Source organism: Lepidochelys olivacea, assembly GCF_965140295.1.
Source record: "Lepidochelys olivacea isolate rLepOli2 genome assembly, chromosome: 22".
In the NCBI taxonomy this organism is placed as follows: domain Eukaryota; kingdom Metazoa; phylum Chordata; order Testudines; family Cheloniidae; genus Lepidochelys; species Lepidochelys olivacea.
The window spans coordinates 17,702,901-17,720,320 of NC_140432.1; the positions used below are offsets into that span (position 1 = coordinate 17,702,901).

General features: G+C 42.0%; 1 protein-coding gene across 2 annotated transcripts in view; it reads left to right on the top strand.

Annotated features, from left to right (window-relative positions):
• Nucleotides 1-17,420, top strand: part of NCAM1 (neural cell adhesion molecule 1) — a 254,026-nt gene that overhangs the window by 213,089 nt on the left and 23,517 nt on the right. For both annotated transcript variants that reach the window (XM_084611639.1, XM_084611640.1), the window contains exons 14-15: nucleotides 11,748-11,872; nucleotides 15,635-15,815. In XM_084611639.1, coding sequence (XP_084467765.1) covers nucleotides 11,748-11,872; nucleotides 15,635-15,815 — 306 coding nt within the window. The remainder of the gene's footprint in view (nucleotides 1-11,747; nucleotides 11,873-15,634; nucleotides 15,816-17,420) is intronic.

Sequence of the window (17,420 nt, forward strand, 5' to 3'; positions counted from 1 at the left end):
GCTAGACCATTGGCGATGACTGTTTCTGTGTCTCCTCTTGTGCGTGGGTTGTTATTGAATAACGTCTTCCCTTTTTCTTTTCAACAGTCTTGTGGATTCCTTCTGCTGTCCAAGTTCGGGGACAACGGTCCTTCACTTCAATAATGTTTATTCGCTCCTTGACTTGGTATTAATAAGCAGTTATGCAGCTATGCCTAACACTTACTGGTGTCATAACTCAGTGTTTTCTCTGGTTTAATATTCTTCTATTTCCAGGCAATTTTACTGTCTCCCCAATATTTCTTATATATACTGGCTAATTTTAATTTTGTTTCTGTTTTATTCTGTAATTCTGTTGTTGATTTTTTCCCTTGCCCATTGTTTACATCAGTTTTTTAATTTTTTGTATTTTCCATGTGACCTCCTCCACTTTCCTTTCAACCAATCATGTGCGTGCGTATCATGTGACTTTGTCATGTGGCTTGCATGGTGCTGATGATGTCGTCCACGCTGGTGAACAGAAGGTAAAAAACTTTGTTCTGATTGGTTGACTAGATCTCAGGGGAATTAAAAACCCCCGGCAATTAAGGACCGCTAAATTCCATTGCTCAAAATTTCTTCTGTAAACTTTTTGGAGAGATTGCTCACCACCTGTTATCTGCATGTGAAGAACTAAAAGCCAGCCATCTGCGCTGAGCTAGAAAGATAGCTTTATGTGCAGAAAACCTATGGCTTAATCTTTTGATTCATTCAGTCTGAGAACACAACAGAATTAGCTGTCTGGGAACACTGTAATCTTTGGAAGCATACTCTGGGTGAAATCCTAGCCCTATTGAAGTCAGTGGGAAAACTCCGATTGTTTTCAGTGGGGATGGGATTTTGTCCTCTGAATTTTACTTAACGCTTGTTTGAAAATATGGGCCAGATCCTCAGCTAGTGTAAAGCAGCATATTCCATATGACTGTTGCAACATTTTGTTGACCTTTTCTTTGCAAATACAATTCTGATAATGATTTTCTTTAGATGACCCTAATTTTTTTAACTTATGAAAAGGCACAAAATAAAAAAGCCTATGAAAACCCCCCAAAAGCTAGTCCATTTATAAACATAAACCAGAACTTTCTCTTATCACGAGAAAAGTATAAATGTGGCAAGAATGGAAACTGTTTTTAGAAATCTATATTCACACACACGCACACCCCCACCCACCCACCACTATAATCAGTGCCCAAGCTTTAAAGTTTGTACATCGGAAGTAATGCCATTGAAGTTATATTTTGCTGGTCATCATCTGCCAAAGTACTGTATCCTTCCTACACAATATCTGTCACAGTCAGGAAAGGGAATTAATCCGGATCAGAGCCATTTAACAGTTACAGCAACTGGTGGTCTCCAGGAAATCAGGAAGCAAATGGTTGATCCTTGCAGTTAAGGAGATAAAATTACTTCTAATTAAAGCTCATGGCAGCCAGAAAATAATTAATTTAACATTGTGATTGTTGCAACCTCACTTAATACTCCATGCACACTGTAAAGAGAGGGGAAACCCCTGCTTTTCTGCTTCCCTGGTAAGGCAAATAAATTGTTTGGAAACTCACAAAGCAATTGGCTCTTTACCCATTAACTCTAAATCATCTTATTGTTTTGGGACATTGCCAGGAAAGCATTTGGGCTGGGATTTTACTAGGAAACAAAACTAACACCAGTAACCTTACCACATGCATGGAAGCAGTCCCTTCCTTTCCCCCAATGCCCCAAGCCCCTCATCCCGCTCTTAAAACTGATTGGGCGACATCCATGAGGAATGAAGACTTGGCTGTCTCGTTTTGCATGTCCTTTTGTTCTTGTTTTGTTTTTCGTTTGCTTCTCTTGTGTGCATTACGGAGCCTTCTTTCCTATTCTCTTTCTCTCAACCCTAGTGTATTTACTACTTCTGATGCCTTTGATTGTGTAGATGTGGCTGCTCAGTGTTTCAAATTGTGGCAGCCTTTGTCACAATTTAGTCCCATTTACCTGGTGGCTCAGGGTAAGGAAGTGAGCTGCTCCTTTGATCACATTTTGCAAAAAATGAAATAGATAACCAGACTATAATTGTGTGTGCTGAGAAATAAAGATGCTGGATCTCGCATTAGTGCCAGATGGCTGAGTGTTTTGACTGATGACACTGGGTGCCTCAATTTTCAGGTGCCCAATTAGAGCTGTCTTAAAAGGCCTTGCTCTTCAGAGGGCGGGTATTCAGCACTTTCTGAAAATAAGACCCATTTTAGCCATTCAAGATAGAGCAATGGACTGGGACTCAGGAGATCTGGGTTCTGTTCCTACTCTGTCAGTGGCCAGCTGTATGACCTTGGGTAAGTCATGTCACCTCCCTGTGCCTCAGTTTCCCCATCCCAATAAAAAGGGGGAAATGATAGTTACCTCCCTTTGTAAAGCACTTAGAAATCTACTGATGAAAAATGCTATATAAGAGATAGGGATTATTTACAGTGTCCCAAAGTCACTGGCCTTTTCTGAAAATCCTGACCACGTGGGTCCAACGTGAGATCAAGGAAGCACTTGATTTAAAAAAAAAAAGGCAGCCTATTTAACAAAGATACGAGGAAGCATTTTTGCAGGTTGTGGGATTCACTGCAGCAGGATGTTACTGACGCTACTTATTTAGGAAGAATCAGAAAAGAATTCAAGAACGACATGACTAGGAATGATATCCGCACTACATTAGCTATGTATAAAAGCTAAGACTGAACCTTTATGCTTCATGATGGTGCAAATGATCAGCATCTTGGGATACAAAAATGCCCCCTTCACACATGTACAGCCCTGTTGAGTTGTCCAGATGCATTATGAAACATAAGGTGTGGGCTGCTGTGGAAGTGATAAACCAGTGTGGCTACAGCAGTGATCTGTTCTGAGATGGTGGTGCCTGGAGTAAGAAAGGCAGCTGATTCACTTTAGATGTGAATGCTTTTTTGCCATTCTTAGCAGAGCCAAGCATTGGTTTTTCTCCTTCCCAAAGTTACAGACCTGGACGCTGGAAGAAGTAGTGCAGTGCTTACAAGGATGCCCAAGATGCCCATACTGTGACATAGTTTACTCTTAACCTGTCGTGTTGTGCAGTGGCAGGATGAAATGCTGGGAAGAGCCTTGCTGGTCACAGTGTATTCGGTGCCCTGTAAACTGCTGGGCTCCCCCAGAGCTACCCAAGCTCTTCTCACATTCAACTCAGGAGAGAGCGATCAGCTGGAAATAGGACAAGCCCTGGGAAAGAGAACAAGCATCACTTCCCATCTGCAGCTATTAATTCATCCTCACAGTTAAAGCATTTCTGGGCTTACTTCTAGTTCCACTTCTTGGAGCAGACACCCGGGGGCAAATGCAGACCTGGGATAAGCCTGCCTATCTCCAGTGATTGGCAGAGTAGTGGAGACTGATTTTAAACTTGTATGTTTTACATACCTGGGTGAAATTCACCCCCGTCTTGTGGGGAATTAAGCACATGGGTCTTGGTAATTACCCACCGTAACGTAACACGTGCAACCCCCATTTGCATGGCTAATACTCTAGCCTCTGGGCTGAAATAAAGGCTGCTGTCCCCTTATGTGTCCTTTGGAGCTATTGAATCTATATGGACACATCTCGTGGTTTATCTCCAGAGCTAGCACAGAACCCCTTCCCATCCTGCAGCCCTGCCCCAGAAGAATCTCCCCAAAGGGCTTTCCTCCCTGGGCAGATTGTGTTTGTAAACTGATTATACAGAGCAAGTCTAACAGGCTCAATACTTTATTTAAATGACTCCCTTGAGGAATATCCTTAGACTGGCCCATAGAGTTGTTATAAGGGGGTTTCCAATAAGGAGCCCAAAATGCACAAGCGTAAGCAAGTTTCTGAAGTATCCATAGGAGCCACAATGTAAATGGGAACTTGACTGGCATGTGTATAAACACCCCTCTAATGCACCCTTGCTTGCCAGCCCTCTTCATGTGGATGAGATGCATGTTCTGAGCATGAGTTCTTTCTAATCTTACAATGACCTTTTCTCTTCAGCTACTGACACTCTGACTCATGATAGGATTGCTGGTTCTGCCGGACTAAAGTTTTTACACTAAACTTCTTTCTTTGGTTGAAACGTACTAACACACTTTTATTTTACAGCCCCTGTATATGGATTATACCTGTCTTTTTGAGACAAATATGTGAAATATATATGGATAGAGATATGAATATTTTTCACCTGGGTTTGCACTATTATGATTTTTTTGGTTTCAGACATGATGTTGATTGTCATTGGTCATAGGCCGTAAGTACTTACATGGGGAGAACATTTCTGGTAGTAGATGGTTCTTCAGCCTAGCAGAACGAGCCCTGACAAGATTCAGTGGCTGGAAGTTGAAACTAGACAAATTCAAATTGGAAATAATTTTAATAGGAGGGTAGTTAACCATTGGAACTGCTTCCTAATGGATATGATGGGTTCTCCATCACTTGAAATCTTTAAATCAAGATTGGACATCTTTCTAAGAGATGTTTTTTAGATCAACCACATGTTGTCGGGCTCAATGCAGGAATCACTGGGTGAAACCCTTTGGCCTGTGTTATACAGGAGGTCAGTGTAGATGGTTCCTTCTGGCCTTCAGATCTATTCATGTATTAATATAGTCTCTTCATTGTGAGGTTATGGCGGGAGGAAATAACAGTGACGTGTGGATCTGGTGTTATCCCTGGTGTTAGCTACTGGTCCATTGATCAAGTTTGCCGAAGATGCCACAGTGTGGGGACAGGACTAAGCGTTGCAGCTCATGGATATTTCAGTAGCGCCTAAATGGCTCAGTGTCCAGCATAATAAGTAGCGATAGGTGCCCCGGTTTGTTGTTGAAGCCAGTTGCTAGTCTGGAAAAGCATTTAAACTCCCTTTAAATAACAGCTTGGTCGGGCAAGACATTTGCTTTGGTCTTGGTTAATTATTGGTTAATAATCTTGGTGCAATTATTTCTGTAATAGCTTCGTTTACTTGAATCAACTCAATAATGACAAGTAGTAACCTTCCTGGTTGTGCATTCATTTAGGAATGGGGAGGGAACAAAAAAGAATTGATCAGTTAAGCTGTTGGTGTGTTCAGGATGCCCAGGAGAAGTAACTAAATATGTATTTGCTGTGAGCATTCATTTGTTTCCCTTTAACTTGCACTCTGTGTAATGGCATTCACTCTCCAAGCACTAATAATTCCTGGAGAAACCGAAGCTAAAATGAGATTTGCAAACATGGTCTCAGGAAACTGGCAGCAATGATAACAAACCCCTTTGATTAAAATCTAGATGGCCAGTTTGGTAATCAGTTCATCAAATCCTGTCCTTTTTTATGATGAGTGCAAATCCAGCAGTAGTGCATAGGCCCAAACATAAGGCAGCCCTTGTGCTGTAGACCAGGGGAAACCCTTAGTGGAGTTTTAAAAAACTCTTTCTGTGTGTCATTTGCTTCTACTGGACCAGTGATCTAGTGACTGCTCCTGGCATGGTCATCCAGCTAAGCTAGGGTTCTGATTTGTTGGTGAAAAATATCTGAATCAAAATCCAAACTGATAAACATGAGAATGTAAGGTGAGCTCTTCCCATCAAGGGACATCCTGCAAATTCCTAGTAATTGGCTACAGTTAAACTTCCAAGTGCATTTGTATCCTAATAAAGCCTACAGGGTTATTAACCACCACGTGTTTTGGGATCTTCTAACAGAACAACATCTGACGAGCAAACTATAGATCTGAGTTTCCTATTCAGGATGTTGGATCAGACTTTTTGGTCACAAATGTTCTGTCTTTAATGCCTCAGCCTTGTCGTTCTTTGAACTTGACCCTGTGCCCAACTCTGTACCTCCATCTGAATGTGCAACACTCCCTGTTGTTCCAGCCACGGGCCTCTCTTGAGCAGAGATTGACAATCACACCAAATTGTGGCAAAATGTTATTTTAAGATTTTCATAGCTTCAGTGGTCCGGGATCAGTCTTTTATGATTGGAACTACAGGGAGTGTTGCACATTCAGATGGAGGTACAGAGCTGTGCGGGGCTCAAAGCTGGAATAGCAGGGATGCTGCAGGTTAGGAATGAGAAGAGCTGCATGTGAGAACTGCCTGCCTCTCATATATAGTGTCTGTTCTTAGTCCTTTGTGGTTTGCATTAAGACACGCTCAAATAAATAAATACTCATACCAAAAAGAGTGTTCAACATTTGTATAATTATAGTTGACAGAGATGCTTTTTCTAATGATTAGATAAAGTATCTGCAAGAATTAGGGCTCCAAAAGGAGACCAGATGATAGAGTATAATTAGTCCTAGGAGTTTGCTGGGAGCCCTGCCTGCCGACTGCAGCTGAATTGTAAACTCTAATTTACAAATAATTATAGCATTGGTTTTGCTAAAACTATCCATAATGAAGTCAGAGTATCTTTCCGAGAAATAGAAACATGCAGGAAATCTATAAATAATTTCAGCTATTAAAACATTTTTAGTGAAACCATAATAGTTTGCCTGGCCCTTTACATACCCTGGCATTCTAAACCTGGGATTAGCACTACATGGATATGCAAGATATCTTCATTAATAGTCACTAATTAATGGAAGACCCAATGTAAATTACCCATGAGTTTATGAATAATAAAGAGTCTAGGATAATGCCTCTCACAATGTACTTTGTTCATTTATTTTGACAACTGTAATTTATTTTCCATTATTTTTAACACCGCTTTGTAATATACTAGTAACAAATGCACTGTAATATCTTTGGCGGAAGTAATGGAAATCTTAGTACTACAAGACCTTAGAACTGCCCTCTCTGTTAAATCTTTGCTGAGAAAAGAGAAGGGAACAGCTTTTCTGAGTGTGAATTATATGGTGTGCATGTTAGCAGTCAATGGAGCTATGATCTGAACCCTACTGAAGTCAAGGGAGAGACTCCTTTTGATTTTCATTGGCTTTGCATCAGGCCCTTTTCGAGGCTCTGCTGTTCAATGTTACAGGCCTGAGTTTTCGTGCTGCTCTCTGGTATTTTTCTTTTCTTTCTTTTTGTTCATCTTATAAATTAATCCTGGTCACAAGTATCCAAAGTAATTTAATGGCGGTAATGGCTCATCGTGGGCTGAAATACTGCAGAGCAGTCAAAGGCACGTCATCAGAAGCAAATGGCAGAGCAGATGTAAATCAATTTGTCCCAAAAAGGTGGAGTACAGCATGCTGAGAGGGTTTTTATTGATTTAACCTTCCATCATTATGCTGTCCCAGCTGGCAGGCAGATTGCAGGGAGGCAATATAGAATCAGAGAGTGGTGTGGCAAAGCTAGCAAGCCAGCAATTGGACGTGGACTTGCAGTGGCAAGGGACACATGGGGGCTATCCGTGTAATATATTGTGGCCCGGTATCTTTAAAAGAGAGATGATTTCTAATAGCTAACATCCTGTAACCTTATGCGCAGGAATATTTAAATAATGCACATGAGGAAAAGGACATTTTAAAGGCAAATCCCACTTCTCCAGTGCTGCACTAAAGCAGAATCCCTGTGAGTATCACACCTATCTAGCTGTCCCTAGCCTCTGTTTGCCACAAGCTGGGATTGGGCGAAAGGGGATGGATCACTTGATGATTACCTGTTCTCTTCATTCCCTCTGAGGCACCTGGTATTGGATACTGTCAGAAGACAAGATATTGGGCTAGATGGACCTTTGTTCTGACCTAGTATGGCTGTTCTTATGTAAGCACCTATATAGCCCCCACTGGTATCCAGGTGCCTCACAACATGGTTTTAGTAATTAAATATTCATGGTAAATAGGCCCTATGGCCTGTGATGGGATATTAGATGGGGTGGGATCTGAGTTACCCAGGGAAGAATTTTCTGTAGTATCTGGCTGGTGAATCTTGCCCATATGCTCAGGGTTCAGCTGATTGCTATATTTGGGGTCGGGAAGGAATTTGCCTCCAGGGCAGATTGGAAGAGGCCCTGGAGATTTTTCGCCTTCCTCTGTAGCATGGGGCACCGGGTCACTTGCTGGAGGATTTCCTGCTCCTTGAAGACTTTAAACCACGATTTGAGGACTTCAATAGCTCAGACATAGGTGAGAGGTTTTTCGCAGGAGTGGGTGAGTGAGATTCTGTGGCCTGCGTTGTGCAGGAGGTCAGAGTAGATGATCATAATGGTCCCTTCTGACCTAAATGTCTATGAATGTATTAATGTCCAAAAGACCCCATGGTGAGAACAGTTTTACAGGTGGGGCGCTAAGGCCAGGAGAGACTAACTGATTTGCCCAAACTCACTCAGGACGTTTGGCAGATTGAGAAATTGATCCCAGCTCTTCCAAGCTGTAGGCGATCTCCCTACCCAGTGGCCTATCCTTTCTCCTCCTGGTCTGAGGTCTCTAAGTCCAATGCTCTTTCAGGCAATGGCAGCTGCAGATTTGAGATCAGATAGTTCATTAATTCTTCTGTTTTAAAATCTTTTCAAAGGTATTTAGGTGCCATAAGAAGCAGATAGGCAAAGCACCAAGGTGCCTAACTCCCATTGAAAACCTGCCTGGGAGCGACTCCACAGTAAATTGCTCAATTTACAATAGATATTCATTTTTTTTCTTCCAGGTTCCAGCCTTGCAAACTCAAGCTGGGATCTGAGAGTCAAGCTCAGATTTTTACTTCTCATGCATTACTTCCCCAGTAACCAAAATTCTGTGAGCCACATGCCACCCTTAGCTCAGTGGGGCTGCACAGGATAACCGAGGGCAGAAACTGGCACTGGAGATGGTTAATAGTTCTATTTGATGTATGAGATTGAATAAGAATCCAGCTCATTTTTTCATAGCAGTGCTGAATCCACAAGGGTAAGAGGAGTAGAAAGTAGTTACAAACATAGGTTTATCCCAAAAGTTTTCAGGGAGAAGATCTGCTGAATAAGAAGGTGCCAATTTCACAGATCCGCTTTTCAGTGTAGACCTGTACTTGGTAGCTAGTCCGTAGTGCCAGGATTCTGTTACTCTCTGGACTGACTCATCTGCCTTCATTAGTAATTCTTTAAGGAAGCAAAATCTGTGTGTACTTTATATGCATCTCTCTACAATGGCTGAGGCAAGATTTATTTTTGAGTATTTTTTAAGCCTATCTTCATGAAAATTTCCCTGCTTCCACTGGCACTTGCATCATGCATCCTTTTTATTTTTTCCTTCATGTGCCAAAGGGAACTAAGTCTGCAGAAAACATGCCATAACAAATAAGGGGGGGTTGAGGGAACACTCGTTTCTGGAGGGGATGTGCACAAAAACCCCATTGATGCAGAAGCTATGGAATGGAGAAGACAGTGAGTGTTTTCATGGTGCATGCTTCTCAGTGAAATGATTACTGTGATGTTGTAGCTCTGCATTTGCCCTAGCTCACTTCACAAGGAGACAAAGTCCCTGCCAGTCACATTGCTTTTTCTGGAATAGATGGAAGTCTGGTTTGGTTTATCATTAAAACCTGTAGACTGACAGTATTCCATCACTTATAATATAAGGCCAGTGCTAGCTCTCTTTAACATAGCATATGTTTTAATCACATTAGCCAAAATTATTCACACAACAAATATTTGAGTCTTAATAGTGAGTCATTGTCATATCTTGGTACCCCACCACTGATAACTTCCAGAGTTGTCGTCCTTATGGATTTTGGATTCATGGAATTGGGAGTTGGGTCTTTAATTGTAGACTCAGACTAGCATGGAGTGGATGCCCACAAAGACATTGGGTAACACTTTCTAAATTGCCTAAGTAACATTTTCAAGAATGATGTAAGCACTCAGATTCTAAGGGGACGAGTACAGAATAGAGCCATGTCCTTTTCACTTTCAGCAAGACTAGGGATAACATTTTCTAAAGCGTTAAAGTTACTTAGGTGCCTGTAGGTTTAATTTTCAAAAGCACCCATTGACTTACATTGGGACTTAAGCATCTAATTCACTTAAGCACTTTTCAAAATTTTACAGTAAGTCCTGTTTTCAAATTAATTTAGGAGCCTAAGTCCCATTGCCTCTCAATAAGATGAACAGTAAAATCTCCAAAAGCACCTACATCTCATTGAAAGTCAGTGGGAATTGGTCTCCCAAGTGACTGTGTTACTTTTAAAAATGAGACTAAGGCTTCTAAATCATTTAAGTGGTTTGGAAAATTGTATTCATTGATTTTTTTCTTCTCTTGTTGCAAAAGAGGTGGTTTGATCACAGTCTGTAAATACCTACATGGGGAACATACATTTAATAATGGGTTCTTCAGTCGAGCAGAGAAAGATCTAACACAATCTAGTGGCTGAAAGTTGAAGCTAGCCTAATTCAGATGGGAAATGAGGCATACATTTTTAACAGAGAGCATAATTAAACATTGGAACAATTTACCAAGGATCATAGTGGTTTCTCCATCACTGGCAATTTTAAAATCAAGATTAAATGGGGTTTTTTTCTGAAAGATCTGCTCTAGGAATTGTTTTGGAGAAGTTCTATGACCCGTGTTATACGGGAAGTCAAACCTAAATGGTCACAATGGTGACTTCTCGCCTTAGAATCCACGAATAAACAACAAAATAGTGGTAATGCCAGTTCCAAACAGACTTCAGGGGGTAAATAATATCAATATGAATTAGAAACAGCTGAAACCTGGAGAAATACCCAAGGGAGTATTACAGGGAATGTGTACACAGAAATCTGACTCTAGCTGCATTCTCTCTAGATGGGAGCTAGCACATGTAACAACATAATTAAGTCAAGTGAGTTAATTTTTGTTTTGTGCAGAAGAGTTGATATTATAAAAGCACAAGGAGGAAATGTTCACTGTGTGGGGGTGGGGAAGTGTCCTCTGCAGGTCTTGTACAAATGTGATAGGCAGGAATTGACTCACCATTTGCCTTGAGAATCACAAGAACCACCACTTGTGAATGGCAGGAAATGGCCCTAGGTAAATGGAAGTCTTAGGGAGGAGATTATCCTCTTCTTGGCCTGAGCTGCAAATCAGGAGAATGTTTTCTCTTAAAAAAAAAAAATTAAAAATTACTAAATTGGAGACAAGGGGGCTGATTCCCCATTGCCGGGCATCCTGTGTAGTCATTTACACCAATGTAAACTGAGTGTAAAATGCTTCTATTCTAATGCAGTAATATTTTATGCCCACTTTTCACTACTGTACATGATAGTACAAGGTGCAGGGTGAGGGAGAATCCTGAGATTTTTTTCAAATTTGAAAAGCATTCAGTGTGCAGACCCAGGAAAAATGATATAGGAGGAACATGTCTCTCAGTGGAGAGGCGAGCTAGACGCTTTCAGCAGAGAGGTTGCTCTGTGTGTACTTCAGAAGAGTGGCCCTGCTGGTTTGACAGACTCTCACTCACTTTGTTTTATTGCTGTTTAACATAAGAATTTCAGAATGAAAACCTTTAAAACTGCTTCTGAGTCGCAGACACCAAGGAGCTATATTTTAAGCCCAGCTTCTGCCCTACCTCTGGTTAGGCACATGCAAAATTTCACCTGAATTTTGTAAGCACAAATACCTGCTAAAAATTCTAACCCTTGCAAATATTAGAATCTCTCAGGAGCACGGGGATGCGTTCTCACATCTGTGTACCTGCGTTTCCATGCGAACGTGAGCCAGAGTGGAGCAGATAACCTGCCCATAAGCGTTTCAGGATGACGGTGCACTTTTACTGGCTTTGGTTTGTTTATGTATTTATTTTTATGAAGTGGCTGGAAATTAAATACGAGTCAAACCATTATTTCAGGGGAACCCAGCGCACCCAAACTGGAGGGCCAGATTGGAGAAGACGGGAACTCCATTAAAGTGAACCTTATCAAGCAGGATGATGGAGGCTCCCCAATCAGACACTATCTGATCAAATACAAAGCTGTAAGTATGACCAATAGCCAAGGCTGCTGGGCTGTTTTTGTTGTTGATTTGTATTTAGATAGCACCTGGGAAGTCTAGTCAAGACCCAGGGCAGTACTGTGTTAGGTGCTATTCAGACAAGTAACAAAGCACAACAGTCCCTACCCCAGGGAGCTTGCAGTCTAGGCATCAGGAAATGACCGTTGGACTCAACAGACAAATGAGGTGGCATTGGATTAGACAGGCACTCAAATACACGGAGTTTAGCAGAAAATTCTTAGCTCACCACTTTCTCCTTGACTTTGACCTTGACCGTTCATTTCCTTTGCTTCCTCCCTCTCCCCCTGGCTCCACTGCTATGGGTGATAACAAGCACATCAATTATTTTTTTTTTAACTTCATGTTCTTATGAAACATAATAGCCAGCAACATTTTGAATAGGCCTTAGTCAGTGGCTTGAAACCTGGGGCATTATTTAACTTCAAACTCTTATCTTAACAATTTACAACTTTCATGCTGTGTTTCCCTGCTGACCTTATATGCTTGGATAATCCACATATTGTTAACAAATTATTGTGCACTAGTGACTTAAAAAAAGAATACGAGGTGAGGTGACTGGATCAACTGTATTCAATGTTAGATGGAGACAATATAAGGGCAATTGTATTCATGGCCATCTGGGGGGCGCTGTCTGAAGATATTCCTCATTAGGCCCCAACTAAATTAAATCTCTATAATTGCCTAGGGTTATGAAACCCACACTGCTGTATTTTGAGCAAATGCCTAATGGAAGGATTGTCGTCTTATGAGTAGGTAACATTGCTGCAAGCTGAACAAATGAAGGCAACTTTAACCTTGGCTTTTGCTAGGCGATGTTTGATGTCCTCTGTTTTACAGCAGGGAAAGCACCTAATCAGAGAATACTTGACAGCTCAGCCTTAAGGAATAAGAATGAGATGGAGTAGCCTTGAGGTCCTGAGGATCTCTAGGGCTGGGGGAAGTTTTTCTAACAATTACTGATGCTGTTTCTATTGTCTGGACAATCTGCTCCAATATTAATGTGCCTGGTAGCGATTAAACTGTATCAGAGCCTTTAGTGGAAGTTTCTGGGCATTTACAAAGCAGATCTTAAAGACTACGCCTGGTAGACCCTCTCATGAATTAATTCTGTACCAGGCATCGGGAAACCACTTTTGCAGTAAGACTCATCTTGTGCAGTGGGGTGAGTGAACCTCCAAGTGAAGCAAGCAGAGTAATCCTGGCTCTCGTGCTAGAAATGACATAGGCACTCTTGCATCCCCCCAGGTGCCCTCCCAACACCCCTCTGACAGGAGGGAGTTGTTAAATTCTTAATAGGTGTTTTAGCTTCATAGAATCCAGAAGATAAAGAAGACGACCTGTTAGATCACCCAAGCCATCTTTCTTAGGCCATTGCCAAGGGAAGGGGCTTGCACAGAATAAGCATTCTCAGTTGCTGGGGGGTTTTGTTTCGTTTTTTTTTGTTTAAATTTATTATTCTAAAACCAACCCCACCACTTTGCACTAACAAATGTTCCTCTAGGAAGAAACCCCACCCAGCCAGATTTCCCCACTGCGTTCTCTCCGCTGCTCTACCTCACATTTTTTCATTAAACCGTGTGTTGCCAATGTTCTGAAGCAGCCACATGTTATGCTGCTCTGGGGACCCTCCTTGGCTAATGAGAAGGCTTGTTTGCAACTTAGTGGAGGAATTCTCCGTTGTCAGGGTGCTTAGATGTCACTGTGATCAGTGTGCAGAAGGTAATTCCAAGGTACATAAAAGCACTAGATCTCAGTAGATAGGAATCAGGGGGTTTTTGAGATGCACCCAGCACTGTGACTATTCCTAATTGAGTTGGTTTTCTTTCATGAAAGGTTTACAAAAAACTTGCATAGAATACCTTGCAGTAATAATAAAAAAAAAGGGATCTCCTGTATTGTTTTTATCCACACATACACTGTCCTGCATCTAAGACAATTCCCTAATTTGTTGATGCTGAAATTAATTAAAATGAGTGACCCACCTATAAACCAACAAGCTGCTCATCCTCGGAGGAAGAAATGATGTTTTATATAGAAAGCTTGTGTGCTGTAACTTGTTGCCCTGATTAAATCCATTACGTTATCAACCTCCAGTTTCAGGGATGTAAATCCCAGGGATGGGATGGATTCTTCGTCACTTGAGGGTGTCTTTTAAAAAGCTATGCTATAGCTCCAGCAGATATGATGGGCTTGATGCAGAAATTACTAGCTGAGGTTCTGTGGCCTGTGCTATGCAGGAGGCCAGATTAGATGAGCGTAATGATCCCTTCTGGTCTTAAAATCTATGAAAACCTTTTCGCTTAGTTTTTAATGACCAGGTCATTTTAAAAAAAAAAGTGTTGCCATGTGCCCACATGACCTTGTCCCAAGCTTGACTGCTGGCTCATGACTTGTCTGCCCTGAATAGAAGGCATTTTCTCCAGCCTCTTAAGGCTTTTCCCAGCCCTGCCGCACATTTCCGTCTTCTCTGCTCATCTGTTGGTGGATTACCATAACTTCCCCACTAAACTGAGTTGTGTATTAACTGGCTTCCCTCTCCCAATGAATGGCCTGAAATATTACCATAAATAGCTGACTTACATGCAAGTACCTCTAGGTAGAATAATTGATGCATGCAGCTGGGGATAAGCTAGGAGAAGAAAGCTTTTTTCTTTCTTTCTGTCTTTCTTTCTATGTGAGGGCTTCCCCTTTGCCATAAAGTGAGGTTCCCCAATAGCAAGTGCTTTGGAATGCTGTGGAATCCTGGATGCTAATTGGCCACTGAGGAGGCCACGTGATTTTATAAAAAGTTCTTGTTAGACCTGTCCTTTATATGGATCACTTATTTCATGGGGCACATTTTCGGCTGTGAGGAGAGACCAAGCAGCTGGTCTTTGAGGGTCACCACTGCCATTTCACTGCTCTTGCTGGCTCAGTAGAAGAGCAAAGGAGCTGCCCAGTGACAGTAGCAAGTAGCAGGACTCACTGCTGGGTTTTAAATTGCATTTTTGCTGTGCAAGAATTGAAATAATGGCAGCCCTCATCCGCCATCGAGATGCCATAGAATAGCAAGCTCAGCGGAGACTGAGTGCTCCGAATATCTTGGTAACAGGTTTGCTAAAGCTGCCTAAAGGATTTGGACACCCAGTTTCCATTAAAATTGGAAATTAGGAATCCAGATCTCTTTAGGCAGCATTGAAAATCTCCAAGAGACTAAAGAAGCAGACTAGACAAAACTGGTAAGCTAGGCCCGCCCCCGGTTTGGAAGCAAACCTTTGTCATCAAAATGGTCTGAATTCTATGTACTAGTGCTGCAAAGAATCCTCTGAAAATCCTTGGCATGTTTCACACTTTGGCAATGTGTATGGGGGGTCTGGGGCTCGGTCTTTCTAAAACAGGTGTGTGATCTGGTGTCAGGCAGAGGGGAGAGGGACAAGCAGCGGGGTTTTCTTTAGACAGGATAGATCTGTACTAGGATATGAGTAGGGAAGATGTTGCTTAGATTTCATAAATTCTCAATCAAAGCCACCCCTTCCTAGGGACAGATTCACCTGCTTCTGGTAGTAGGTTTCCCATTTTCCACCTGCTGAGTTGTCTGATAACCCAGTGCCTTTTTAAAAGCCTCCCTGTTTATTTTATGTCATGTGTGATGTTTATTAGTTGATCATCCTCTTATCTCAGAACTGACCATTAAGACCATGCACTGTGTTTTGTATCCCCATCTCTCCTCTCACCATCCCCCAGAAGCATTCCTCAGACTGGAAACCAGAGATCAGACTCCCCTCTGGCAGCGACCACGTAATGCTTAAGTCCCTAGACTGGAATGCAGAGTACGAGGTCTACGTGATAGCTGAGAACCAGCAAGGGAAATCCAAGCCTGCACACTATGCTTTCAGGACTTCAGCTCAGCCTACTGTAATCCCAGGTATGACAGCCACAAGCTTTACCATTGTTTTCTGCTTCCAATTAATGCAACTATGCTGCATCCCTTAATGTGCCTGAATAAACCCTGACAACTTGCTTGCTTAAAGACATTATCATAATTGGTTACCCATTCGAAGCATATGTATAGCACAGCAAAAACCTGGTAGGAATGCTCCATGAAAAATTGTTGTCTGACTATTCACAGGAAATATTTGCTGTTATAGCAGTATAAACTAACAAGACATGCGGATGAGAAAAGTGTTGGGTAGAAAATGCATTTCTGAAACTAGCAAATAGAGTCCCTGATTCAAGCCAAGGCAAAGGGAAAATTCATATATTTGATACTGTGCTTTTCACAACATGGATTGCCCTTTCAAACCTGCTTTCTGCTTGCTTTTTGCTCATTTGCTGATACAAGACAGTTGTCAGTGGCATAAAGGCGTAAAGAGCTGGCTGGTGTGGTTAAAATTGTTCTGTGCTGCATGGCCTTTGTTAAATGAAATGGAGACCAAATTAAAGCACTTCCTAAAGTGAACCTGCTGCTAAAATAATTACACTGGGTAGCCCATTAGGCAAAAGAAATTGAATAATGTCAGCAGTCCTTTTGGGAGCTGCTGTTGCAGACAGACTGATGCGTCCTTCATGGATTTCTTTCCCCATAAAGCGAGGTGCAACCACAAATACTGCAATAGCCAAACAGTCCCTAAAGTACAGAGATTTGCCAGCAGTTTGGTAGCCTGCAGGAGAGAGAAAAGGTTTGGGAGAATCTGCTTTCCAGATCTCTCTTGGCCCATATAATAATTCAGCCACAGAAGTCCCTTTGGGGGTAAGACCCTCGGACCAGCAATGGTTTTAAGTTAACGTTAGATGTACAAGTCTGAAAGCTGGCAAGCTGGAGCAGTAGAGACAGCCTCATTGCATATCCTGAGTGAAGAGCATCCATGCTGCGACCATTGCCTGTGATGTGTATTAAGGATGTGATTTCATTTTATTTTTTTCTTTAGAGCTTTATCTGTGAGTCTCTCACTTTTTTTCCTCAAAGCAGTTAGCAAATTTTCCCCACATTGTCCTGTAGCTGAGACTTTAGGCCTTGGTCTGTTCCTCCCTCCCCTTTCCAAGGGATTCAGCTGAGAGCTTGTGCAGTGTGCATGACAAAACTTTACTGGGTAAAGCCCACTGGCAGCATTAAGCATACAAATGAGTGTGACCTGTTAATACTGGATGCTTGGGGCTTGAAAGGGAGTTGGGGGAGGAGAGAGAGAAAGTGGGATGAGCCCTTAACAGGTCTGTAGTTTCAGATGGAAGGACATTTGGTAACTCATTAAACAACTCACCCTCAGTTTTGCATTTTCAATAGCTCTAATACTTATTACCCTCATGCATTTGAAGGACAACTGAGATTGCTGGGAGGGAGGTGGGGAGTTGCATAAGATCATTTCAGGTCTAGGAAACCAATGGCAGTAGGCTGAGATCAGCAGTAAATTAGTTCCTTTGTGCTCTTGGGGGTCACTGAAGAGGAAGCATCCAAGTGCTGAATGGTGTTCCAGTTCCCTCAGCCCTCTTGAGGTTGGCTCCCTGCAAATGTCCCGGGCTGGCATTGTCTATT